The sequence below is a fragment of the Neofelis nebulosa genome, chromosome 10 (assembly GCF_028018385.1).
Source record: "Neofelis nebulosa isolate mNeoNeb1 chromosome 10, mNeoNeb1.pri, whole genome shotgun sequence".
NCBI classification, from domain to species: domain Eukaryota; kingdom Metazoa; phylum Chordata; class Mammalia; order Carnivora; family Felidae; genus Neofelis; species Neofelis nebulosa.
This window is the reverse complement of record NC_080791.1, coordinates 33149940-33176807: the sequence shown is the minus strand read 5'-3', so window position 1 is coordinate 33176807 and position 26868 is coordinate 33149940. Positions and strand designations below refer to the sequence as shown.

At 38.3% G+C, this 26868-nt stretch overlaps 1 protein-coding gene across 2 annotated transcripts in view; it reads left to right on the top strand.

The window, feature by feature from the left end:
* Nucleotides 1–208: 208 nt before the first annotated feature.
* Nucleotides 209–26868, top strand: part of ARHGAP42 (Rho GTPase activating protein 42) — a 312428-nt gene continuing 285768 nt past the window's right edge. For both annotated transcript variants that reach the window (XM_058687389.1, XM_058687388.1), the window contains exon 1: nucleotides 209–913. In XM_058687389.1, coding sequence (XP_058543372.1) covers nucleotides 760–913 — 154 coding nt within the window. In that variant the 5' untranslated portion in view covers nucleotides 209–759. The remainder of the gene's footprint in view (nucleotides 914–26868) is intronic.

Here is a 26868-nt window from a genome sequence, read left to right as displayed (position 1 = left end):
GACGGGTAGGGGAGGTACGTTGGTAGTTTGAGATCCTTTGGGGCGTGGAGAACCGCAAAGTGTTGCCATGAGCTAGTCAGCTCCAGGTGCCGGGGAGGAGACAGAGCTGACGCCCCTGGCGAAGGCGTGAGCGCAACTACGCCGCAGCCGCGCGCAGCGCATGAGCCAAGTGCGGGCGGGCGGGCGGGTGGGTGGCGGCCGAGGGTGACTGGGAGAAGAGGCGGGGTGGCGCGGGGTGGGAGTGCGGCGGCTGGAGGAGGGTCTCCCAGCCCAGGCCCGATTTGCAAGCTCTCTGAGCCTGCGTCCGCCAAGGGGGAGGGCTTCCCTGGCCTGTCCAGAGTGGCTCAGAGCACAAACGACTGTCAAGAGAGTAGGAGAGTGGAGGTGCCGGAAGTGTGTGCTCGCCGTGGGATAACTTTCCTGCTCCGGCCGCGGCCCGGAGCCTCCGCCGCCTAGCTGTTCGCAGCGACGATGCGCTCTGATGACAACGACTTGAGCGGACCTGCGCCTCGGCCCACCGCCAGAGTCTGCACACTCCTCGCCGCAGGGGAAGAAGACTGAGCCCGGAGGCGTCCGCGCGCCCCGGGAGCCGGGTGCAAGGCGGCGCGGCGCTCGGGGCCCATTTCCTCTGCGCGGTCCCCTAGTGTTTGGCTTGTTCCCCGCGATCGTGCGTCCTCAGCGCCGGCCGCGGTCGCCGGCTGTTCCCGCCCTCACCGCCGGCCGGGACGTGCCCCGGCAGCCACTGGTAGCGTCTGTGCCATGGGGCTGCCTACTCTGGAGTTCAGCGATTCCTACTTGGACAGCCCAGATTTCAGGGAGCGCCTGCAGTGTCACGAGATTGAGCTGGAGCGAACCAACAAGTTCATTAAAGAGCTCATTAAGGACGGCTCTCTGCTCATTGGGGCGCTGAGGAGTAAGTGGATGGGGCAGGGGCGGATGGAGGGCGCGCAGGGATGTGGCGAGTCCCCGCAGGGTGCGGATTTGAGGGGTGGGATGGAGGACTCGGGGCTTCTTTTGTTTGAATGGGTTTAGGACAAAAGCTGAAGAGCTCCCCTGCTGGTGGCCAACAAAGTTTGTTCTTAGGTGTTCTTTACTTAAGTAATGTCTACAGAGAAGGGGAAGTCCTCCACTGGACACAGGAGTGTATCTTGAGGAAAGTTGTTCAAAGTTATCTTTTTGTATAACGCTCCAAAATGTTGGAGGCTGTTGGTCCTTTTTTGTTTGTTTGTAATTTTATTATGCCTGATTTGAACACTTTTTAAAAAGTCCTGAAGGAGGGATTCAAGAGTTTGTCTTAAGGATAAAATGAAGGTAGTTTAGTGATATTCAAAGAAAATTACTGATTTCTTATGTGTATCAGTGGCTCTTCACTGGGCACAATCAATCACAGAATTGGCTTTTTAAAAAAATAGACATTTACAATTTTGTCATTAGGAGGATGATGGAGATGATCGAAGACAGCCTGGCACCAGTGGATTTAGTCTCTACTAGTTTTTTTGTTGCGTCTTAATTTTTGGTTTATATTGTAAATCTGATGTTGGTCGAGTCATTGGGGATGAGAGTTGATGGTTAAAGGTCAACCAGAATTTCTGATGATTATATAAGTAAAAACTGCCATTAGGGATTTTTCCCCACTTCCTTTTCCCAGCCGATTTTCTTTACTCCCTCCTGAATCTGCTGGTTTTTCACTTTCAGTTACTAAGACCTAGGACAGTCTTAGTTTTAACTCCAGTTTCTCTTAGAGAAAATGAAGTGATGTAACTGATGAGGCTTAACTTGTACCTTTCCCAGGAAGTATTTGCATCTTAATGGAAGCTTCTGAAGGTTTTAGCTACTGAAATGAAGCCCTGAATTATCTGGTCTCTGATGACTGGGTGAGTGAGGTATTTTCATAAGTTGGAGAGCTTTTAGGAGATCTAGCAATCCCCAGGACAAATGTAGGGGAACCATCATCGTGAAAGGTCAGTAACATGTTGGGGATGTGTGTGTGCCCAACACTGAGACATTAGCATCTGAGCTGTATTTTGAAGCATGTATTAATGGTAAGAATAGAGCTTAGCAAAATATCTTGAAATAAGGGTGCTCCCAAATCTTTTTAACCATCCCAAATGCCAAAACATTTACTTATCACTTGTGTTACTTAACTAGGGTAAAGAGGATATGTTTTATACCCACATTCATTTAATTTCTGAATTTGAGGCTGCTGCTGGTAACAGTATTTACTGATCTGTGAAAAAAATAACTTATATGCAGTTCTTTCCATTCTGTACATACACAAATGTGAACTCACCTTCCTTCTGGTTTGCAAACTCCGGTTGAGGTTTCAGGACTAGCATCTTTGCATTTTAGCCTCTTCCAAAAGAGTTTCCCCATTTCCGAGTGCTAAGTGCCAAGCTGACTCTTGCTGGAGCTGCCAGGTGGTCTACAAGTGATATTTTCTCCTCATTTTGCTGGGGAGATCAATTTTAGTGTTTCAAAAATTGAAAACACTTCCATAGCTGTGATAAAAACTCTGAAATGCATGTTATTTTGCTAGTAATAGTATGTATTTTATTATGATTTTTTAATCTAGTCTTGCAAAAATTAGGTGATTCCTATCCTTAATAAGTTGGTTTTTCCATGTATAAGTGAGGAAATCATGACAGTGTAAGCTCCTTGAACATGCAGAACCTGTCTTGTTCATTTGGTCATAAGCGCTTAAATATACAACCTGCCGTCATTCTAGAATTCTTAGGTTTGTGATGAGAGTACATTATTTTATTTTAATTTAATTTAATTTAATTTAATTTAATTTTATTTTATTTTATTTATTTTTGGGACAGAGAGAGACAGAGCATGAACGGGGGAGGGGCAGAGAGAGAGGGAGACACAGAATCGGAAACAGGCTCCAGGCCCCGAGCCATCAGCCCAGAGCCTGAGGCGGGGCTCGAACTCACGGACCGCGAGATCGTGACCTGGCTGAAGTCGGACGCTTAACCGACTGCGCCACCCAGGCGCCCCGAGAGTACATTATTTTAATTAACATTTGGTTATTTATATCATTATGGAAGGAAGACATTTTATTCCTTGTTGAAATAATTCCCAGCATCAGCTGCCAAATAGAGATTTGGAGCAGAGGAACTCTTGAAGTCACATGATGGCACTGCTTTTTTCCCACCAAGCCACCTTCTGTCCCTTGGGAAGGATGCAGTGAGGCTAGGCTGCAGCTGCTAAGTGCCAGCTCTCCGAAGCTGCTCAGCTAGGGTAAGAGTGTGCCTACAGGACTTTGAAGACTGCTTATAGTTCTATCCCAGATCCACCAAGAAGCCCTCCTTTCCCCAGTTCTGTCCCTTCTGACCGTTTTTCTTTTCTGCTCTAGGAAGCCTTCACCTTCCCTAACTATGCCTTTCCATTCTCTGTACCTACTGTTTCAGTAAGTGTATCCGTTATCCACTTCAGTTTTATTTTTAGAACTTTGCTGTTATTTTCATTAATAATTAATGGTTTCTTAATATAGTCTTCCTGAGCTGACAGTCATCATCTAAGCATCTTCTATTATTTCTATCCTAGTTCATAGCTTTTCTGGTGAGAATTTTGGCATGGACTTTTGGCTAATACATATGTAACTGTTTCAGTAGGAGTCACTTATGCTTTTTTTTTTTTTTAATTAAAAAAATGTTTATTTATTCTTGAGAGACAGACAGGGAGTGAGCAGGGGAACGGCAGAGAGAGAGGGAGACACAGATTCCAAAGCAGGCCCCAGGTTCTGATCTATCAGCACAGAGCCAAACGTGGGGCTTGAACTCATGAACTGAGAGATCATGACCTAAGCCAAAGTTGGAGGCTTAACCGACTGAGCCACCCAGCTGCCCCAGGTAAGGAGTCTCATATGCTTTTTGATTTTTACTTCAGGATGTACCTTTTTTGAGAATTACATGAAGGGAAACTACAAAGGCAGTCTAAGCATGTTAGAAGGGGAGGCTGGTAGGTACCATTCAATGTCAATTACAGGAGTATTGTCAGTTACAGACCCCTAATAAAAGAATCTCAACAGGAGAGAATCATCAGTTACAGACCCCAACAGGGAAAGATGTACACTGCATTTCCTACAAGAAATCTACTATCCCTGCAACTCATCCAATGAGAAAGCATCATCACTCTGAACTCGTGCTTTTCTCCAATAGACAACAGACAACAGAGGTTCAGAACTTCTCCAACTTCTCCATAAAATAACATTCCTCTTCTCTGTTTTCTAGATTTACCTATGGTTTTGTGATAGCTTGCTTGTCCAGGATTGCATTTCTCTTACTTCAGAATAAACCCATTTTCGCTGGTAAAATAACTGGCAGTGTTATTTTTAAGGTTAATAGTTTCTTTAGTAGAGTATTTGGAAGGGTCCTTATAAAGAAAGGAAAACCTTGCTTGACTACATGATTTCAGTTTTAAATAACATAAGTAAGATACTTAACATTCTTAAAATTATTGCTTTTCATATTCACATCTACTTTAAGAAAATGGATGACAGCTAATTAAGTGGATTAACCTAGACCTGAATTTAAATTCTAGTGCTGTCAGGGGCGCCTGGGTGACACAGTTGGTTAAGTGTCTGACTCTTGATCTTGCCTCAGGTCATGATCTCATGGTTTGTGGGTTTGAGCCCCACATCAGGCTCTGTGCTGATGGTGTGGAGCCTGCTTGGGATTCTGTCTCTCCCTCTCTCTCTACCCCTCCCCCACTTGTGCGTGCTCTCTCTCTTTCTCTCTCTCTCAAAATAAACTTAAAAAAAAGAAAAAAAAGAAAAAAATAAATTCTGGTGCTGTCAAATGCTGTGTGGTAATTGGCAAGTAACTTAACCTCTCTGAGCCCTGCCTTTCCTATATAGTGAAGGAAGATCTATAAATATCTTACCACTAGAATTATTTGTTCGTTTTGTTATATGTCATAGACATTTGGTGAGCAATACTTGAGAATATTTGATACTGGAGAATTGGGTTTTAGTTCATGTTGTGACTCAAAATCCTCCACCCTTTTCATCAAATGTTATTCTATGAACTTTGTTCCTTTAACAGGTATCATCCTCAAAATTTGAGTTGTGAAATCAATTTAGATATTTATGTGAGCTTTGTCCTTGCAAGAATAGACTTCCCCTCCTCCCAAAAACAGAAAAGAAAAAAAGGATACACAGAAATAGAATTGTATTCATTTAATTGAATTATTGGGTGGGGAGTATATGAACATTCTTTCCTCCACTTGCCCTGTGGTATCTTGGGGCCTTCCCTTCTTTATTTTTTCTTTCTCTCTCTCTTTTTTTTATTTCAGTTTTTAATTTTGATTCCAGTATAGTTAACGTATAGTGTTAGTTTCAGGTGTACAATATAGTGATTCAACAATTCGATACATTACTCACTGCTCATTGTGAGAAGAGTACTCTTTAATCCCCATCACTTGTTTCACACATGCCCCTTCCCCCCTCTGGTAACCATCAGTTTATTCTCTCTAGTTAAGAGTCTGTTTCTTGGTTTCTCTTTTCTCTCTCTCTCTCTCTTTAATGTGGTGTACATAATGGAATATTACTAAGCCACAAAAAAGAATGGAATCTTGCCATTTGCAACAACATGGTTGGAGCTAGAGGATATAATGCAAAGTGAAATAAATCAGAGAAAGACAGATATATGATTTCACTCATGTGGAATTTAAGGATCAAAACAAACAATTTAAGAAACAAACTTATTACCAGTGCTTCCTTTCATTGCCTTAAGGTGGAATTGTCCAGGTATCTTCTCTGCATTTTGGATGTTTCTCAAACTTCTATGTCTAGGCTTCTTTTAGAGGGAAGAAAAGTTAGTGGACTCTAATATTAGAGTCAGTTATTTATTATGGTAGTTATATATAAGCACGAAACTAATTCTAATGCTTATTCATACAATCTTAAAAGCAAATCAATTTATGAATTAAATAAAATAATGTGAAACCAATATAAAAGCTTGTCAACTACATTTAATTAATCTAATGGTTGATGATGATTTACTGAAGTGAAATTTCCCCTTGTATAAAAATTGCTGATAATGTCTTGTATGTTGACGATTCATTTTCTCTTTGCTTTTCCCAGTTGAAACTGCAGTTCTTAAAACTGCTTGCCCAGATGATGGCCTCCTCTCTTTCACAAACTATTTATTTAGTGGTCTTATTGCCTCTGTTCCTAAGGAGTAGTGCCTGACACTCGTGATGCATGACACAAATAAGAAGGGCACCTATTTGAGTGGTAGAGGTTGATTGCTCCTAAGTTTAGATATAAAATATGCAGTTAATGAAAACATTAGGACATGAGCAAGAGGGAAGCACACAATTTCTGGTGTTTATTGCCCTCTGTGTTCCCAGACCCCAGTTTGAATTATGCTGCTATGGTACACTTGTGATCTGGGGATTAAGTAGTTGTTTACCAGGGATGCAAAGGCTACCTTGAGACTGTGAAAAGGGTGAGGGATACCTGCCTTCTGCTTGTTGTGTGTCTCAAACTCACCTTAGCCTGGTTTCACTTGTTTCTTCACTATTTTGTGTGTATGTTCTGGGCCCACCTTACTACTAGAGTTTTTGGTGACACAGGGAAGGGGTTAAAAGGAAAAAGACAAGTTTAAGAAGTTTGAGACTTTATATAGTTATGTGCTGTTTATTTGGTCATCCTTCAGCTTTTAGTAAAAATTGCTATTGTTTGGCCATTTTTTGTATTTAAACTTGTACCTAGGTTTTATTTAGTACCTAGTACCTAGGTTCCATTTATAAATGGAACTCATTGCTGATTCTTGTTTACCCTGCAAGAGCTTCTTCACTGCTGCGGCTTTCACTAAGGTTGTTTTGCTTGTTTAGCTGGGCAGTCTAACCAAAGGTATGGATGTGTAATTACTTCAACCATTCATTTGGTTCTTAAGCCATTAGAATTAGAGTTAAATGATCAGAAGTAACTGTATCTTTCAAATGAACTGTAATTAATTTTAAGAACTGGTAGATTAGGAATGTGGTGCTTTCAGGTTCTGCTTCAGAGATGTTGCAAGTAAAAGCAGTTACACTTGTGTGAATTTAAATGGCAGCCTAGGTGCTTATCAAAGTGGAAGTAATTTGGGCTGGCTGAGTAATTCCATTTACTTCTCTTATGATGCTCAACATGAACTTAATGGGTACCCGTTTACATTGTCTTTATTTCCCTTGGATTTCCTTTTTCAGCAGGTAATAATTGAGGGGCTGTCTTGTTTGAGGCCACAGGATGAGTTAGTGGGAGAATGGCTTAGCAGTAACCACCTTTACACTGCCATCTCTGACAGTTATGATCAAGGTACCCCGAGAGTATAGAAAGCTGAGGAGGGGCGCCTGGGTGGCGCAGTCGGTTAAGCGTCCGACTTCAGCCAGGTCACGATCTCGCGGTCCGTGAGTTCGAGCCCCGCGTCAGGCTCTGGGCTGATGGCTCGGAGCCTGGAGCCTGTTTCCGATTCTGTGTCTCCCTCTCTCTCTCTGCCCCTCCCCCGTTCATGCTCTGTCTCTCTCTGTCCCAAAAATAAATAAAAAACGTTGAAAAAAAAATTAAAAAAAAAAAAAAAAAGAAAAGAAAGCTGAGGTAACCACTAAAATGTTAAGTCACTGAAAAGCTGCTTTAACAAACATCCTTTGAATTATTAACTTAAAAGCACAATGTTTATTGGGTTGTGATATGTTAGCATTACTCAAATAAAAAAATAATGCAGCTTACATTCAGTATTGCTTTGGGCTGACTGCAATTTTAAGTAATGAATACATAGAAAATGGCAGATATTTTATTCAGATTTATGAAGAGAAATATTAGATTAAAAAATTTAGACCATTAAGCCATGTTTGCTAAATATTCAACAATGAAATATTTATTATGGACAGGTAAAGGGTTGAGGAAAGGGGGTTATTTTGTCTTGAATCTCTTTCATGAAAATTGTTTCTTGCCAGAGCTGTGATTGCCACCTCTTTTGGCCCCAGCCATCCCTGCTGTCTGGATGGTAATTTCTACTCATTTCAGCCTTCTAAGCATGTGTCGTCCTCTCTGTAGTTCCACCTGCCACCCACCAGTTTCAGCTGGCAGCTGGGCCAGCCTTCCTTTTTCCTCCAGCCTGCTGAACCTCTGCCCAGGATCTAATAATCCTTACAGTGTGTCCCAGTTGATTTGGCTTCATCAGCCGAGGACTTGCTACCTGTTTCTTGCTGACTTTCATCCTGAAAATTAAAACCATTTGCTAAGAACCTGGCTGTCTAGTGCATGGAATCTGTGCTTCATCTTTTGCAGCTGCCATACTCTGAGTTGTAATGGCTGGGCTTAGTATAAGTGTAGAAATTTACATATTTGTTACTCGTAATAGCCCTTGAAAGCAAAGGAAAAGGGGCAGGATGAAAGCAGGACAGTCATTACAAATATAATTATATTAATAGTTTTTTCTTTGGCCAGGTGAATTTATTTATTTATATGTTTATTTATTTTTGAGATAGAGACAGAGAGGGAGTGGGGGAGGGGCAGAGGGAGAGTAAGAGAGAGGATCCAAAGCAGGCTCTGTGCTGACAGCAGAGCTGGATGTGGGGCTCAAACTCACTAACTGTGAGATCATGACCTGAGCCAAAGTCAGACGTTTAATCCACTGTGCCACCCAGGCGCCCCTGGCCAGGTGAATTTAAATTTTGGCCTGGATATTTCTGATAATGTGGATCCTTCTCTGTAAGATTACATCTAATGGGGATACTTGGTTAATCAGAGTTTGTCATAGTTCATATCTGCAGTATTCTGTTTTATTACCAAGAATCCAATTGCAACACAGAAGAAAGCATTACCACAAAGCACACGTGTATATCTCTCAGTGAGGACTGTGATTTGCTTCAGAAAAAACAAATTGTGGAATAGTAAGGTGGCTTATAGTGGCTGATAATCTGCCAGTTTTTTTCAGCATTTTTCCTTTCTTGCAGAGGTATGCATGCATAAAAGAAAAATAAAGTACTAATTTTCCTAGGACTTTTAATTTTCCATTTGAGAGTAATTCTTTTAATTGTAATTTTTTATGGAATCTGTTGAGAAAAGTCTAAAAATAAGACTGATGAAATCTTTGCATATTATTTTATATTAATTATTAAGACTTTTCAGTTCCAATATTTAGATTCTATGATAAAGGTCTGTTCCTAATGGCATTTTAAAAATATCAAAACATGACATTTTGTGTGTTGTTGGTTTATCTGACGTGGGTGAATATTAGCTACAATGGGCAATGCTTTATATTTTGTGAAGGATGGGGAAGCATCCTGGATTGGTTCTCAATGTCAGGTGGTATTTAAAAAAAATCAGAAAAAATGCTGCACATGTATAACCTTGCTACATTAGTAGAGTTCTCCATGAACCTTGGCTTTACTCTGGGAAAAAGTTGGTAGACACACTATGACCCCTTTCATTTGGAAGTCAGACAGATTTCTCAGTAGCGGAATTTCTTTGTTTCCTCACACAAATCTAAAAAGCCATACTGCCTGCTTGTTTATGAAAGTCATGCCAAATAGTATTCCCTTGTGTGTAAACACATAATTGGAGCTTATCCAGATGAAAGACCCAGCTTCAGTTTTCTCTTCAGTATACAGTAAAAGTGGTGATTTAATTTAGAAAACTGGTATATGTTTGTGTGTGGAGGAAAGTGATAAGCTGCTAATAGAAGTGAGTATTCAGTATGTATATTATCCCTTTCCAAATGGAAGCTGTGTAAATTGATTTTACTTTGCCTTGGTGAGAATTTTCTCTTTTTCATTTAATTTCCTTATTTCTCACAACGTCTGAATGAATGATGTGGCCCAAAAAAGGGGACGGTGGGGTGGTGGTAGTGGTGAGAGAGGTAAACAAGGGGAAGCAAATTTAAAATTGGTTGAGAAAAGAATTTATTATGGTTTTGTAACTTGTGTTGGGCCTTGTGTATCTCGTATGAAAAAGTTACTATGTGACACTAGAGAATCAAAGGAATAAGAAGGTAGCCTTCCAACTGTTGTAAAAGTTGGGTTGTGCAAAATTTGAGGAAGATAGTTCTCATTAGAAACTGTCAACAAAAGAGATAATAGGGGGTGACTTTTCTATGGCCGTACTATTTGCAGAAGATGTGGAAAAGCTGTGTACTTATGAAAAAATGATGTCAACATAGGCGGTAATAGGGAGGGACTTTTCAAGGCTTGTGTTGACTGCTTGTCAATCCTGGTTTTCTTTAGGTGACCCTTTCTAACATCACTAATTATTACTTCCTCTGGATCCCAGCTCCATTACTGGACCATTTTTCTTAGTATGTGATGTTGCTGAATTCATCTTCCTTTTTTAGTTTATTTCCTGTATCCTTCTCTTAAATGTTGATAGTATACAAAGATTCCTTCTTAGCCCTTTTACTGTTTGCTTTCCTTGAGTGATTAACATGTCCTCCTGGGCTCTAGCCCTAACCTCATTTTCCTGAGCTCTGGACCTGATTTTTACCAGCATATCACCACATGGATGTACTTCAGGGACCTCAGACTCAATGGTGTGTCAAAACAATTTCTTTCTTGCTCTCCACCTTGTTCTCTTTGTGTTCTCATTTCTTCATTTATAGCCTCATCCACCTGGTCATCTCATAAAGGAATATCTGAGTCCTTCTAACTCTTCCTGTTTCCTTCTCCAGTTTTTAAACTCCAGTTTTTCACTCTTGCCAGATTAGGGCATTTAGTTAGTCCTGTAATTTTGTGCCCCCAGATACCGTAAATTAGATTTTCTCTGCCTATGTTTGGAAATAACACTTTTTTTTTTTTTTTTTTTTAGTTTAAAACAATAGACATTTATACTCTCATAGTTCTGGAGGCCAGAAGTCCAAAATCAAGGTGTCAGCAGGGCTGTGCTCTAGGGGATGATTTTTCCTTGCCTCCTCTAGCTTTGGGTGTTGCCAGTACAAGATGTTCCTTGGCTTGTAGATGTGTCACTCCAGTTCATGGCTGTGCAGTCACATGGCATACCCCCTGTGTGTCTCTATTACATTTTACTTGTTCTTTCAAATACAAACTTCTAGGTGCCAAGGATATCGGTATTCTGTCAGCTGTGACCACATTGTGGATGCTCAGTGGTTGCTAAACATCAACCAATTTCATTTTACTAAGAAGAGTAAGTAATATGGAGGAAGTTTTTGAATATCTGTTGGAATGAATGAGCCATGGAATGAGGACCACAAATTTGCTTTTTAATATTTTTTCCAACAGGCTTTATTTATAACTGCTCAAGCTTGGGTGTACTGATTTTTGGGACTGGATAATCCAAGGGACAGCAGACAGCAATAGGAATTACAACTTTATTCTAGTCCTGGTGCTGCTACTAAGTAGTGGCATTGGTACAAGCTACTTGTCTCAGAACCTATTTTTTTCATCAAAAATGGGAATAATGTTTGCTCTATATTTCCTGTTAGGATTTTTGTGTGGGCCATGGAAATAATGCATAATAATATAAAAATGTAACATTATTTTCATTTGTTTTAGGCAGGATCATTGTGATCCTAATAATTTTGGTTTCTTTTTCAAGACTACATGTAACACATAATGGTCTTGTCAACATTATTACCATATTCTGTAGAAATGAGATTTTTAAAGTGGAAATGCTTTAGTTGAATGTTAAAGCATGGGCTTATTTGTCTCCCAAATTAAATCTATTTGTTAGGAAATGATTATAAGATGTGGCATGATTTTGGTTTACCTTTCTTCTTTTAAGCAAGTATTTGCTATGGTCTGGGAACCAAGAAAGCATTAGGTTGGCATTTAGGGATTATGAATAGGCAGTATAGATGTTGAGACTTCATGGGTATCTGCTGGTGCTTTATTTCTGTTGGCTCAGGTCAGTGGTCTATAAAAGTTATTTAAATGATTGTCACAACTTGCACTTCTCAGAAGTGAAATAGATTGCTGGGCAATTTTAAAAAATAAAATAGGCCAAGCTGCCTATGAGAGATATTTTTTTCACATTGGTTTCTCTATGGAAGGCAGCTAGTGGCTTAGAAAAGCACTTTCCAGGGCGTTTCTTATGCCACACAGATGTTTTGTAAATGTAATTATATTTGAGGTGAGATCATCCTAGTGGTTATTGGTGAGAATAGAAAATGATGAGATTGGTGGGACATTGCTGGAAGGTTTTGGGGACAGAGAATTATGGGGAAAAAAGATATTTCATTAAGAATTGAAGGGGCGCCTGGGTGGCTCAGTCGGTTAAAGCAGCCGACTTCGGCTCAGGTCATGATCTCGCGGTCCGTGGGTTCGAGCCCCGCGTCGGGCTCTGTGCTGACAGCTCAGAGCCTGGAGCCTGTTTCGGATTCTGTGTCTCCCTCTCTCTGACCCTCCCCCATTCATGCTCTGTCTCTCTCTGTCTCAAAAATAAATAAACGTTAAAAAAATTAAAAAAAAAAAGAATTGAAGAGGAAGATTCAGTTGGCTCCCTGAGATAATTAAATTGAGCCTGTTAGCTAGGTGGTTAAGGAAAGGCAGTATTATTGAATTGGTGTCAGAATCGCCAGGAGAGGATATTTGGATGGTACCACAAGGACAAAACAGATCATTTAAAACAACAACAAAAACAATTTCTTAAGGGATCTATGAGTTTAAGGGGAACTCTGCCCTGGGGAGCCTACACTTCAGGGACAGTTTGCAAAGTGAAGGAAGAGCTGGAAAAAGCCAGCCTCTTTGGGGTTACAGAAAGAAAATAGAGACTGTTATTAATCCTGAACAAGGAGTAGCAGTGAGTGAGTGAGTGAGAATAACAGCCTCCAGGTTTGCCAGGTTTAAACTCTGGTGCATGTCCTTTTCTTCCCATTTTTTCCTTGGTTCCTGACACTGCTCTGATGGAAATTAGAGTTCTATGGATATTCACAGCTGACTGGCTGTGATGTTTTGTGACACCCATTGAAGAGAGGGATGAAAGAGGCTGAACAACGATGTGGAACCAAGGTGTGACATACTTAAAATGTGCACATTGGTGATTGTTATCTGTGCATTGTGAATGGACTCCTGCCAGCTAGTTAATGAACATATCCATCAACTCACATAGTTATCCTTTTTTTTGGTGAGAACATTTAGGTTCGACTGTCTTAGCAAATTTCAATTATATAATACAGTATTATTGACTATAGTTACTATGTTTTAAGTTAGATCCTTGTCTCTAATTCATCTTATAGCTGGAAATTTGTATCCTTTACCATCAACCTCCTCCTATTTCTCCTAACTCCTAGCCCCTGGAAGCTACCAATCTTCTTTCTTTTTATGAGTTTGCTTTATTTTTTTTTTATTTTTATTGTTTTGTTTCTACATATAAGTGATACCATACAGTATTTGTCCTTCTCTGTCTAGCTTATTCTACTTAGCATAATGCCCTCACAGTCCATCCAAGTTGTCACAAATGGCAAGATTTCCTTTTTTCTCATGGCTGAATAATATTCCATTGTATATATACATCTTCTTTATTAATTTATCTTTTGGTGGATACTTTTTTCCATATCTTAACTATTGTGAATAATATTGCAGTGGACATGCTAGTACAGATAGCTCTTCAATATTCTGTTTTAATTTTCTTTGGATATACACCCAGCAGTGGGTTTCTTGGATCATATGGTAGTTCTATTTTTAATTTTTTGAGAAACCTCCATGCTATTTCCATGTGACTCCACCATTTGTATTCCTGCCAACAGAGTAGAAATGTTCCCTTTTCTCCACATCCTTACCAACACTTGTTATCTCTTATCTTTTTGATGATAGCCATTTTAACAGGTATGAGATGACACCTCATTGTGGATTTGGTTTGCATTTCCCTGATGATGAGTGATGTTGAATGCCTTTTCAAATGTCTGTTGCCTGTATGTCTTTGGAAAAATGTCTATTCAGGTCCTCTGCCCATTTTTTAATCAGATCGTTTATTTGCTATTAAGTTGTATGAGTTCTTTATATATTTTGGAACCAGTATCTAATTTTAGAATAGTTTTATTGCCTTAAAAGAAACCCCATAACCCATTATCTCTCTTCCCTAGCTCCTGACAATTGTTACTAATATACTTTGTTTCTGAACCATTTTTATGTAAATGGAATGATGCAATCTATGGCCTTTTATGACTGGCTTCTTTCACTTAGCATGTTTTCAAGGCTCATTCATATTTTAGTATGTATTGGTACTTTATTCCTTTTTATTGCCAAATATTCAATTGTATGATTATACCGCACATTTTGTTTATCCATTTATTAGTTGAAGGACATTTTGGTGTTTCCTTATTATTATTGCTATTATTGATAATGCTACAAGCATTCATGTACCTGTTTTGTGTGGACATATGTTTTTATTCTCTTGGATATATCCTTAGGCATGGAATTATTGGGTCATATGGTAACTTTATGTTGGAACTCCTTTATGTATAGAAACTTAGTAGGTTTATAGACATTTACATTACATTGTTTATGATAGAAAGCAGTTTGAGAGTTAAATGTATATTTAAGGCAAAATTATAATTTTCCATAGCAAATTCAGATATGACCTTTTTATTTGTTGAAGAAAAACAGAATCACTTGGTAGATATTTAAGGAGGAAACATTTCATGTTCTTTTAATTTTCATTATACCTGGGTAAGTATTTAAAAATCTCATAATGGAAATATAGGGCAATGGCAATTTTTACATATGTGCAGAGTGGCAAGAGTGGGGAGGAGAAAAGGAGAAAATACAAAGTTCACAGTGTGTTGGGCCAGGAGAGATGTGAAGAAGAGAGAATGGAACATTGACTTACATATTCATTAAGCATATTTATTTATTTATTTATTTATTTTAAAGTTTATGTGTGCTGTCAGCACAGAGCATGATGTGGGGCTCGAACCCACAAACCATGAGATCATGACTTGAATTGAAATCAAGAGTCGGATGCTTGACTGACTGAGCCATCCAGGTGCCCCTCATTCAGCATATTTATTAGCACTTGATATATGTCAGATACTGTTCTAGACCTTGGAAGTACAGAACAGAGGTCCAGCTCTTCTGGGTTTGCCTTTACTTAGGGCAACCTGGTGATACTGTATAGTGTGTGTGTTGTTACTACTTGGTGCTAAGACCTAGAAGGTACCTTGTATACCTTTTATTTCTTCAGATAGCCTTTCTCTGTAACCAAGGGTAACTTGCTCATGTCACCTTGTGCATAGCAGTCAACACAGCATAGGGATCTCATATGAGAATGTGAATATGTCCATTCTTCATTCTTCCATTCTTCACTCTTTACACACACACACACACACACACACACACAAGTGGCCCTAGTAAGTCTGTCTCTTTCTTAAACTCTGGTTTCCTCATTTCACAATGGGGATAATAATAATAATAATAATAATAATAATAATACCTACTTTTTCATGAGGGTTTCACAGTTACTGTAAACTGTACTTAGCATATGGTTGCTATTATAATCATGGTGTATTTTTTAAAAAGTTTTTTGAGTGTTTATTTTTGAGAGAGAGAGAGAGAGAGAGAGAGTCAGAGCATGAGCGAGGGAGGGGCAGAGAGAGAGGGAGACACAGAATCCGAAGCTGGCTCCAGGCTCTGAGCTGTCAGCACAGAGCCTGACGCGGGGCTCGAACTCATGATCTGTGAGATCATGACCTGAACTGAAGTCGGACGCTCAACTGACTGAGCCACCTAGGCGCCCCAATCATGGTGTATTTTTTTTAATAGATAAAATGAAATAACCTCAGTGTTAAAAAATATTTAAAATGCCTTTCATGATGATAAACTTTATTTTATTTAGCTTTCCATGTCTATATGAACATACTTAAAAATATAAATACAGTCATAATATGTATACCATTATATATTTATATATAAATTTATACCATTATTTCAAATATTTTTCTTGCTTCATTTTTTTTACTATTAGCATGTCTATGACCAAAAGTGCTCAGATTGAAGGTGATATTTATGTGTAAGTAATTTAAAGCAGTCTACATTTGAAATGTAAGTAAAACCAGAGTAGGTTACATATTGACTAAGGAAACATCTGCACTTTGCTACAGTTCACCCAAAGGAAATTGGATCATGTATCAGCTATGTGATGGAATAAGACTTTCATCTTTTAAAGAAATTTCCCTGCCTAAAATTTGCGTTCATCTGTTATTCTGAGATGAAGCCTCTGCTATATACATTGTGACACAGAGTTTGCTGAACCTTAGCATACTCTGTTGTTGGATTGCAGCTGCTGCATCTGCTGGAACTTAACTAGAAATCAGAAACAACTATTTTTAAAACTTCTTCAGGCTCACACATTTTAGATTGCGTCTTTTTCTTAATGTGGACAGTTTGTCAGTTCGTGCATGTTTCTTTTCAGGTCCTCAGTTATTAGTCTTTTGGAATTACAAATCACTTTATCTTTTATAAACAATGTAGTTTTTTAAAGGAGTTACTTACCAAATTAATCTGAGAGGAGAAACTAGTCCCTTAGGGTATCTTTTGGCCTTCGACTCTTTCTGACCATTTGTTCTACTTATCTGAATTGTACTAGCCCCTCCAAATTATACATGTGCACACACTCCTATTCCAGGTTCTCCTAAACTATGGTCTATGTCTCATTCTTTATGTTCAGTACTCTGTCAGGTACATATTTATTGACAGGTAACTGTTGAATACATGACTGTGTTGACTTTGTGAAAACTTAACACTGAGATATTCTAAAGCTTAGGATATATGTGGTCATAGTTTTACTGGACTGTTGCTTATTTGACCATCCCATTCCTTGCTTCCTGAAGCTTCTCCCTGGGCTTCTGTGGAGCCATATATGTTCCCTTAGCAATCTTTTCATTGACTTTCCAACTTTTTCTTTGTAGTTTTCCAGATTTCTTTCACCTCTTCCTTCCTCTTGAATGTAGGTGTTCATATTGTCCAATGAGAACATTTTCTCAATAGATGTAAGTTGGTGATGAATATTTACCCATAACCAAATGGTTAATATCTGTAAGATAAATGGGGGAAGAAGGTGGTTAGGAAGTCATCAGATCAGTGAACACTAGATACAGGACAGTTGGTAAGCCAAATGATAAATACAGCTGTTACCCTTTATGGGGAGTCAGAGAAATGAAAATGAATGTAAAGTATCCATTTTTATCCATTAACATAGCTAAAAGATTTTTTAATGCCTTTTTTAAATTAGGGTGTACTGAGACTTTTACCTTCCGTATGCTGCTGATAGCATTGTAAATTAGTAATATGTGTCAAGGACCTTAAAGTGTTTATACCCACTGGAAAAGTGATCCCAATTATGGTACCTTTTCTGATTTCCTACCCAGCATCTTTGCCCTTTCATCCCTTCTATAACAATGTTTGTGACTTAAACCTCCTCCAGGTCAGGGGTAAATCCTGATTAGTTGAGTCACTCATTATAACCCATTTCCCCTTGCTAGGAATGGCACGTGTTAACAATTCTCTGTAAATAATTTGATAGTGATTTTCTTAATTTATAGTCTTCATATCTTTTCCCTACTTGCTTTCCCATCTTCCAATTTCTGGCTATTTAATTTGCTTTCTCTTTTATACAGTTATCTTTGAGCACTTTCTCTTTTCATTCTTTTAAAAATGGCATATCGAGGCTATCATAAAATGTACATATCCAGGTTTGGGCTGTTTTGTTTGCTTGTGATAAGCACACTGTTTTCATGGACAAATTAATTATGCCTGGTGTTTTGTTAAAATATAACTAGTATTAATACTATAAGGTTGTCGTTCTCCTGTTGTCCAGGAGAACTCACCTGTAGTGGGTTTAATTTCTTTTTTAATGTTTTGTGAATTATTAGATGCAAATGAATGTCCTGTGGAAATATGATCTTACTGTCTTTGAGGTAACAGATATTGATGGCAGACAAGTGAGGGCTAAAAGGGGAAAGCTTGAGACTCAGATCATGAAATGGGAGTTACTATGTGGTAAGACTGGGCATCAGTTAGACCAACCTGGGCATAGATCCTGACCATGTGACCCAATACACAGCCTGGAGTGAGGTCTTGGCTCTTTTTGAGGCTGTTGCCTCTGCTTTAATTTGAGGATCACTTTCTTTGACGCACAAATTTATTATGGTAATTGAATCCATTCTTTTATAAGATCAAACATTGTGCTAGGAACATTCTAAAGTAAAAGATCCAAAAAAATGATAATAGGATTTCTCTTTAATTTCTGCTAAAAAATATTTGAAAATTGTAAAGCATTTAGCTGAGAGGAATTTGGTATAATAAGACATCAGATATTTATTGGCTATACTTTAGGGATTTCTTTAGGGAATCTGCAAAAATATGTTCCTTTGGAAGTATTACTCTAAGTGATCTGTTGTATTCATTGCCTTCCCATGCCAAGCTTAAATGTGAGCATATTTGTTGCATTCTGTTTATTTTGGTAACCCATGGGTTTGTATTTTTAGCATGGCTTGAATTTTATTTATTAGTCATTCTTTCTAACAAAATTGTTATGTCACAAGTGTCGTATCTACTCTTTTTTTTAATGAAAAAGAAAGGATAATCTAAGGCAAGAATTTTGGCTAATGGGCTCTGTCTGGCCGCTCTGAACAGATATGGTTTTGCAATATGGTATTAGTATCCTGTGTTTTCTGTTATTTAAATCATGACTAACCATAGTGGGCATAGTGATGCAAATATTTCTGAAATCCTGTTTTTGTGTTAATGGGCAGAATCTTTTTAGCAAAGGTTTTAAATGATCTAACAACTGAAATGTTTGCTTAAACAGGATTAAAATGTATTTACCTGTGAAGTCAGGTTTTAAATGCCACAATGTGAAAGTTTTTATTAATGGCATTTCATATCCCTAAATCTGCTAAACTTTATAAAAACATCATCAAATGATGAAAAGTGAAATTAATTCTATATCCATTTATATATAAAACTTACAGATTATTGTATGTGCTGTTGTGCATATGATATTTGACATAATTTACTGCCATTTGAAGCAGACATTTCCACTAACCTCTACTTCCAAAGTTGATGGGGTCATTTATCTTTCTTCCACTACCAGTAGAGAAGGACATTCGAAAATTACAGTGTGAAAGGAATTTTGGTGAGTAGGTGTGACAGCCACCCCTCTGACATCTGGAGATGGTTCTTGGGCTTGATGAAAAGGTAGTAAACATGAAAGAAGAGATACCTGGCTAGGATTTTCAGATTTTTTTTCCTGGTCAAGTTGAACTATAGCAGACAGACCTAAAGAATTCTTACTTAGCTTTGACATTGGATCCCAAATTAATTATATCCTTGTGCAATCTTGTTAACTCTTTTTTTTTTTTTAAGAGAGAGAGGGATGGAGAGTGAGAGAGTGAGTGTGAGTTGGGATAGGGGGAGTGGGGGAGAGAGAGAGCGAGAGAAAGAGAGAGAGAGAGAGAGAGAGAGAAAGAGAGAGAGAAAGAGAAAGGATCTCAAGCAGGCTCCACATTCAGTGTGGAGCCTGACACAGGGCTTGATCCCACAACCCTGGATCATGACCTGAGCTGAAATCAAGAGTCAGACCCTCAACCGGCTGAGCCACCCATGCAACACACTCTGTTAACTCTTATCTCCAGTTGGAGAATAGGGGAACTAACTTTCCTTTTTCTGTCCATAAATGTATGGGGCTGGGACAAGATGAAAACATGGTAGAAGTAATAATATGCCTTTGAGGGGAATCTGCCTCACCATTCCATTTTCTGTTCTACATAACTTCTTGTTTGGGAACATGTTTATCTGAAGATGGTAACAAGAATAAGCAGTGTGTTTCCTTATGACTCTAGGTATATGTTTATTCTGATTTACTAGTTAATCACTTTCTCATTTTTACTACTGCTGGCCACTTTTAAAAGTTTCTTTCTTTTTTTCTTTTAAACCATCATGAAAGGGATAACAAAATACCAATACAAGGAAAGCTAAATGTCAGTAGCACTTAATGTAGTATCTACCAGGAAAAATACAACCTCTATAACAGTTGTTAGGGAACTTATAAGAGTCAGGAAGCAGTAATTCCTGTTCTTGAAAGGCTTACAAACCAAACAGAACACAGATATGTGGATGAGTGCAGGAAGAGAGTCTAGCAGTATGGGATAGCATGGGCAAAAGCACTGAAACAGACATGAATTACCCTGTGACAGAGACGACAAAATGATTTTTTTCTATTAAATAAAGCAGTCAACATACAAGAAATGATAAGGGAACTAGGAAAGGGGTACTGTAAATGTCTTTGAAAGTTAACCTAAACTAACAGAGTACATACACTAGATGTAAGCTTCATGGGTACCTGTAACTATCCTATATTTCGATTTACTGTGGTTTCTGTCTCTTGAATTATGTCAGGTCTGTGGGTGGTATGGAGTCATTACATGTTGAATATGGGTCATGATCAGCACATACCAGTGTGTACATTTTAGTTAAAACCTGTTGGTGGGTCATAGGGTAGGTCTATTTGATGGGGGGTGGGAGGGAGGGGAGGGTGGGTGATGGGTATTGAGGAGGGCACCTTTTGGGATGAGCACTGGGTGTTGTATGGAAACCAATTTGACAATAAATTTCATATATTGAAAAAAAATGCAAAAAAAAAAAGAAGAGTTTATAAAATTTCATTATCAAATATCAAGTGCAAAAATAAAGGATTAAGCTATAGCAATGAAGATGTTCAAGCAACTCAGTCCTTGGGGAGTTGAGGAGGACAGAATATCAACAGAGACACTTGAGTGACCAGATCTAGGAGACGTACCACGCTTTGACTACCAGGACACCAACAGTAAGCATGGTTTTCCACACAATAAAAATTCATTTTTGAAAAAAAACAAAAAAAACAAAAAAACCTGTTGGTGGTTCATTGCAAAGGATGTTTTTAAGCTTTGATAATCACAACACCAGAATTTAATTATAAATAAGTAAATGGAAAAAGTTAATGGTTCCCGGGTCAAATAAATGCGGTATGTAGGTAATTAATGAAGATAATGAAGTTGAGTCCTTAACTCAAGAAATAAGCCAAGGGAAGTTTTCTAGTCAGTGAATTTACTAATTATTGATTTCTAAAGTATCAGTTGTTTTTCTCCTGGCTTACTCTCATGTCTATTATGTGAAATAGAACTGTATTCGTATGCTTTTATGTCCTTTAGGGTTAAAGCATGTTTCACTGGGGTAAGATAATGTTATTAGAAAGTGACTTGAGTTTCATCATAAAATTGCACCAAAAAGTAGAAATTTAGCAAGAAGTTTTGTTTTCATGGAGGTAAATCTGCAAAAAATAAAGAGGTTATTTTAATTATTATTTTTTTTATGAGAAGTCTTGTGAGAAATTTCAGGAAGGATAAGAAAGTTCCCCTCCCTCACTCTTTTTTAAAGCCATCTCAAGGTTATTTTGGGAATGAATGTGTTGACAGGAGCAAAAAGAAATATTAAAAATAAGCAAAGAGAAAAACAGTGGGTATCATTCCAAGATGAGCTCTTGAGGAATGTAGAGCTACAGAATTAAGTATTCATTGGGGGGAATTCAGCAGCTTAGCCACCTTTGAATAACACATATCATTAAACATTTATCATCTGAGGGGCACCTGGGTGGCTCAGTCGGTTAAGCGTCTGACTTCAGCTCAGGTCATGATCTCACACTCCGTGAGTTCAAGCCCTGCGTCGGGCTCTGTGCTGACAGCTTAGAGCCTGGAGCCCTCTTCAGATTCTGTGTCTCCCCCTTTCTCTGCCCTTCCCCTGCTCATGCTCTGTCTCTGTCTGTCTCAAAAATAAATAAAAACATTTAAAAAATTAAAAAAAAAACATTTATCATCTGAGAATGATTCTGGGTTATGTAGAGGACAAGTTCAAAAAAAGAAACCATGGATAAGTAGTCTTGGTTTTGTTTCATACAAGTAGAGAAGGAAAAATAATTTGAGCTTGACATAGATTTAGTGTTTACTCTTCATGTGAACTGCCCTGAGTGTTATCCTGGTACTCAAATTCAGTCATGTAGAATATTATATATTCACCTGCTCCAATGCTTATCATTCTGTGGGTGGTGATCCTTGAGGTTTCTTAAAATTGAGAATTTTGTGAGTTATACTAGTATTAGGAAAAAATAGAAGAAATAAAACAGCACAGTGTATTGAATATTTTCAGCGAAAATACTATTTAATGAAACTTATTTCTGTTTTCTAAGTACACATGGATGAGAAGATAATGTTGGGTTGTAAAATATAGTTCTTATTGTGAGTCATAGTCAAAAATCTAAAAACAAATCACAATGTTTTTATAAAAAATACAAAAAAGAAAAAAGTACACTATTTAATGAGTGAAGTTGTATCTGTCTAGCATATATGTGGTGAGGCCTGATTATGTTTTCTTTGGGGAGGTAAGTGGGAAGATGCACTGGGGAAGAGCAATTCTCTGGTGCCACAGATACATTTTGAGGTTGCACGCAGAGTTCTTGGCAAGTTGCACATCCTGTGGGTCTTGTGAAGCTCTTCAAAATGGGTACTGGTCAACTCCAGTGTAAATAGCCCTTGAAAGTGGTCATAGCTGCTGTTATCTAGCAACTGACATTGAGGTCAAGAAGGAGGTTTATCTAGTTCTTTTTTTTTTCTGAGATAGTTTATTTATTTATTTTTTTGTATTATATTTTTCAATTTTTTAATTTTTTTTGAAAACATAATTTATTGTCAAGTTAGCTAACATACAGTGTATACAGTGTGCTCTTGGTTTCGGGGGTAAAGTCTCATGATTTATTGCTTACATACTACACCCAGTGCTCATCCCAAGAAGTGCCCTCCTCAATGCCCATCGCCCATTTTCCCGTCTCACCTGCCCCCGCCCCCATCAACCCTCAGTTTATTATCTGTATTTAACAGTCTCTTACGGGTTTGCCTCCCTCTCTGTTTGAAATTATTTTTCCTCTTCCCTTACCCCATGGTCTTCTGTTAAGTTTCTCAAGTTCCACATGCATGAAAACTGTGATATCTGTCTTTCTCAGACTGACTTAATTCACTTAGCATAATACCCTCCAGTTCCATCTATGTTGTTGTAAATGGCAGGATTTCATTCTTTCTCATTGCCAAGCAGTATTCTGTTGTATATATAAACCACATCTTTATACATTCACCAGTTGATGGACATTTGGGCCCTTTCCAGGATCTGGCTATTGTTGAAAGCGCTGCTATAAACATAGGGGTACAAGTACCCCTATGAATCAGCACTCCTGTATCCTTTGAATAAATTCCAAGTAGTGCTATTGCTGGGTCGTAGGGTAGTTCTGTTTTTAATTTTTTGAGGAACCTCCATGCTGCTTTCCAGAGCGGCTGCACCAGTTTGCATTTCCACCAACAGTGCAAGAGGGTTCTCATTTCTCCACATCCTCACCAACATCTGTTGTTTCCTCAGTTATTCATTTTAGCCATTCTGACCAGTGTACAGTGATATCTCAATGTGGTTTTGGTTTGTATTTCCCTGATGATGAGTGACGTTGAGCATCTTTCCATGTGTCTGTTGGCCATCTGGATGTCTTTTGGAAAAGTGTCTATTCATGTCTTCTGCCCATTTCTTCACTGGATTATTTGTTTTTTGGGTGTTGAGTTTGGTAAGTTCTTTATAGATTTTGGATACTAACCCTTAATCTGATATGTTGTTTGCAAATATCTTTTCCCATTCCGTCAGTTGCTTTTAGTTGTGTTGATTGTTTCCTTTGCAGTGCAGACACTTTTTATCTTGATGAGGTCCCAGTAGTTCATTTTTGCTTTTATTTACCTTGTGTTCGAAGACATGTTGAGTAAGAAGTTGCTGTGGCTGAGGTGAAAGAGGTTGTTTCCTGCTTTTGCCTCTAGGGTTTTGATGGTTTCCTGTCTCCTATTTAGGTCTTTCATCCATTTTGAGTTTATTGTTGTGTATGGTGTAAGAATGTGGTCCAGTTTCATTCTTCTGCGTATTGCTGTCCGGTTCTCCCAGCACCATTTGCTAAGGAGACCGTCTTTTATCCATTGGATACTCTTTCCTGCTTTGTTAAAGATTAGTTGGCCATATATTTGTGGGTCCAATTCTGGGTTCTCTATTCTATTCCATGTGTCTGTTTTTGTGCCAATACCATACTGTCTTGATGATTACAGCTTTGTAGTAGAGGCTAAAGTCCGGGATTGTGATGCCTCCCACTTTGGTTTTCTTTTTCAACATTATGCTGGCTGTTTGGGGTCTTTTGTGGTTCCATATAAAATTTAGGATTGTTTGCACTAGCTTTGAGAAGAATACTGGTGCAATTTTGATTGGGATTGCATTGAATGTGTAGACTGCTTTGGGAAGTATTGACATTTTAACACTATTTGTTTTTCCAATCCATGACCATGGAATGTTTTTCCATTTCTTTGTGTCTTCTTCAATTTCTTTCATAGGTTTCTATAGTTTTCAGCATGCAGATCTAAAAGGTTTGGTTAGGTTTATTTCTAGGTATTTTATGGTTCTTGGTGCAATTGTAAATAGGATCAATTTCTTGATTTCTCTTTCTGTTGCTTCATTATTGGTGTATATAAATGCAACCGATTTCTGTACATTGATTTTATAGCCTGTGACTTTGCTGAATTCATGTGTCCTTTCTAACAGCTTTTTGGTGGAGTCTGTCGGGTTTTCCATGTAGAGTAGCATGTCATCAGCAACAAGTGAAAGTTTGACTTCTTTGCCAATTTGGATGCCTTTTATTTCATTTTTGTTGTCTGATTACTGAGGCTAGGCCTTCCAACACTCTGGTAAACAACAGTGGTGAGAGTGGACATCCCTGTCATGTTCCTGATATTAGCTGTGAGCTTTTCATATATGGTTTTTTTGATGCTAAGGTATGTTCCTTCTATCCTGACCTGCTTGAGGGTTTTTATTAAGAAAGGATGCTGTATTTTGTCAAACACTTTCTGCATCTGTTGACAGGATCATATGGGTCTTATCCTTTCTTCTATTAATGTGATGTATCACATTGATTGATTTGCGAATATTGAACTAGCCCTGCAGCCCAGGAATGAATCCCACTTGATCATGGTGAATAATTCTTTTTATATGCTGTTGAAATCAGTTTGCTGGTATCCTGTTGAGAATTTTTGCATCCATGTTCATCAGGGATATTGGCCTGTAATTCTCCTTTTTTGTGGGGTCTCTGTCTGTTTTGGGAATCAAGATAATGTTGGCTTCACAGAATGAGTCTGGAAGCTTTCCTTCCATTTCTATTTTTTAGAATAGCTTGAGAAAGATAGGTATTAACTCTTTAAATGTCTGGTAGAATTCCCCTTGGAAGCCATAAGGCCCAGGACTCTTATTTGTTGGGAGATATTTGATAACTGATGCAATTTCTTTACTGGTTATGGGTCTGTTCAAATTTTATATTTCTTCCTGTTTCAGTTTTTGTAGTTTGTGGGTATCTAGGAATTTGTCCATTTATTTCTTTGGTGTTGGTTGTGATCTCTGCTCTTTAATTTGTGATTTTATCTATTTGGGTCCTCTCTCTTTTCATTTTGAGAAGTCTGGCTAAGGGTTTATCAATTTTGTTCATTTTTTTCAAAAAACCAACTCTTAGTTTCATTGATCTGTTCTATTTTTTTATGAATTCTGTATTTTATTTCTGCTCTGATATTTATTATTTCTCTTCTGCTGGGTTTGGGGTTTCTTTGTTGTTCTGCCTCTAGTTCCTTTAGGTGTTCTGTTAGATTCTGTATTTGGGATTTTTCTTGTTTCTTGAGATAGGCCTGGATTGCTTATATTTTCTTCTTTGGACTGCCTTTGCTGTATCCCAAAGGGTTTGGACTGTTGTGTTTTCATTTTCTCTTGATTCCATATATTTTTAAATTTCTTCTTTAAATGCCTGGTTGACCCATTCATTCTTTAGTAGGATGTTCTTTAACCTCCATGCATTTGGAGGCTTTCCAAATTTTTTCCTGTGGTTGATTTCAAGTTTCATAGCTTTGCAGTCTGACAGTATGCATGGTACAATCTCATATTCTTTTATATTTATTGAGGGCTGTTTTGCAGCCCAGCATGTGATCTATCTTGTAGAATGTTACATGTGCACTGGAGAAGAATGTGTATTCTGCTGCTTTTGGATAAAAAGTTCTGTGAAGTCCATCTGGTACAGTGTATTATTCAACACCATTGTTTATTGATTTTCTGCCTAGTGATCTGTCGATTGTTGTAATTAGAGTATTAAAGTCCCCTGCAATTACCGTATTCTTAGCAATAAGATTGCTTTTGTTTGTGATTAATTGATTTATGTATTAGGGTGTTTCAAGTTGGGGGCATAAACATTTACAATTGTTTGCTCTTCTTGATGGATAGACCCCTTAATTATGATACAATACTCTTCTTCATCTCTTACTATAATCTTTAGTTTAAAATCTAGTTTGTCTGATATAAGTATGGCTGCTCCAGCTTTCTTTTGACTTCCAGTAGCATATTAGAAGGTTCTCCATGCCCTCACTTTCAATCTGAAGGTGACCTCAGGTCTAAAATGAGTCTCTTGGGGGCGCCTGGGTGGCTCAGTCTGTTGAACGTCCGGCTTCGGCTCAGGTCATGATCTCACACTCCGTGAGTTCGAGCCCTGCGTCTGGCCGGCTCTGTGCTGACAGCTCGGAGCCTGGAGCCTGCTTCTGATTCTGTGTCTCCCTCTCTCTCTGCTCCTCCCCTGCTCATGCTCTGTCTCTCTCTGTCTCAAAAATACATAAAAACATTAAAAAAAATAAAAAAAAAATAAAATGAGTCTCTTGTAGACAGTATATAGATGGGTCTTTTTTTTTTTTTTATCCATTCTGATACCTTATGTCTTTTGATTGGAACATTTAGTCTATTTACATTCAGAGTTATTATTGAAAGATAAGAATAGTGTCATTGTGTTATCTGTTTGTGGTGGTG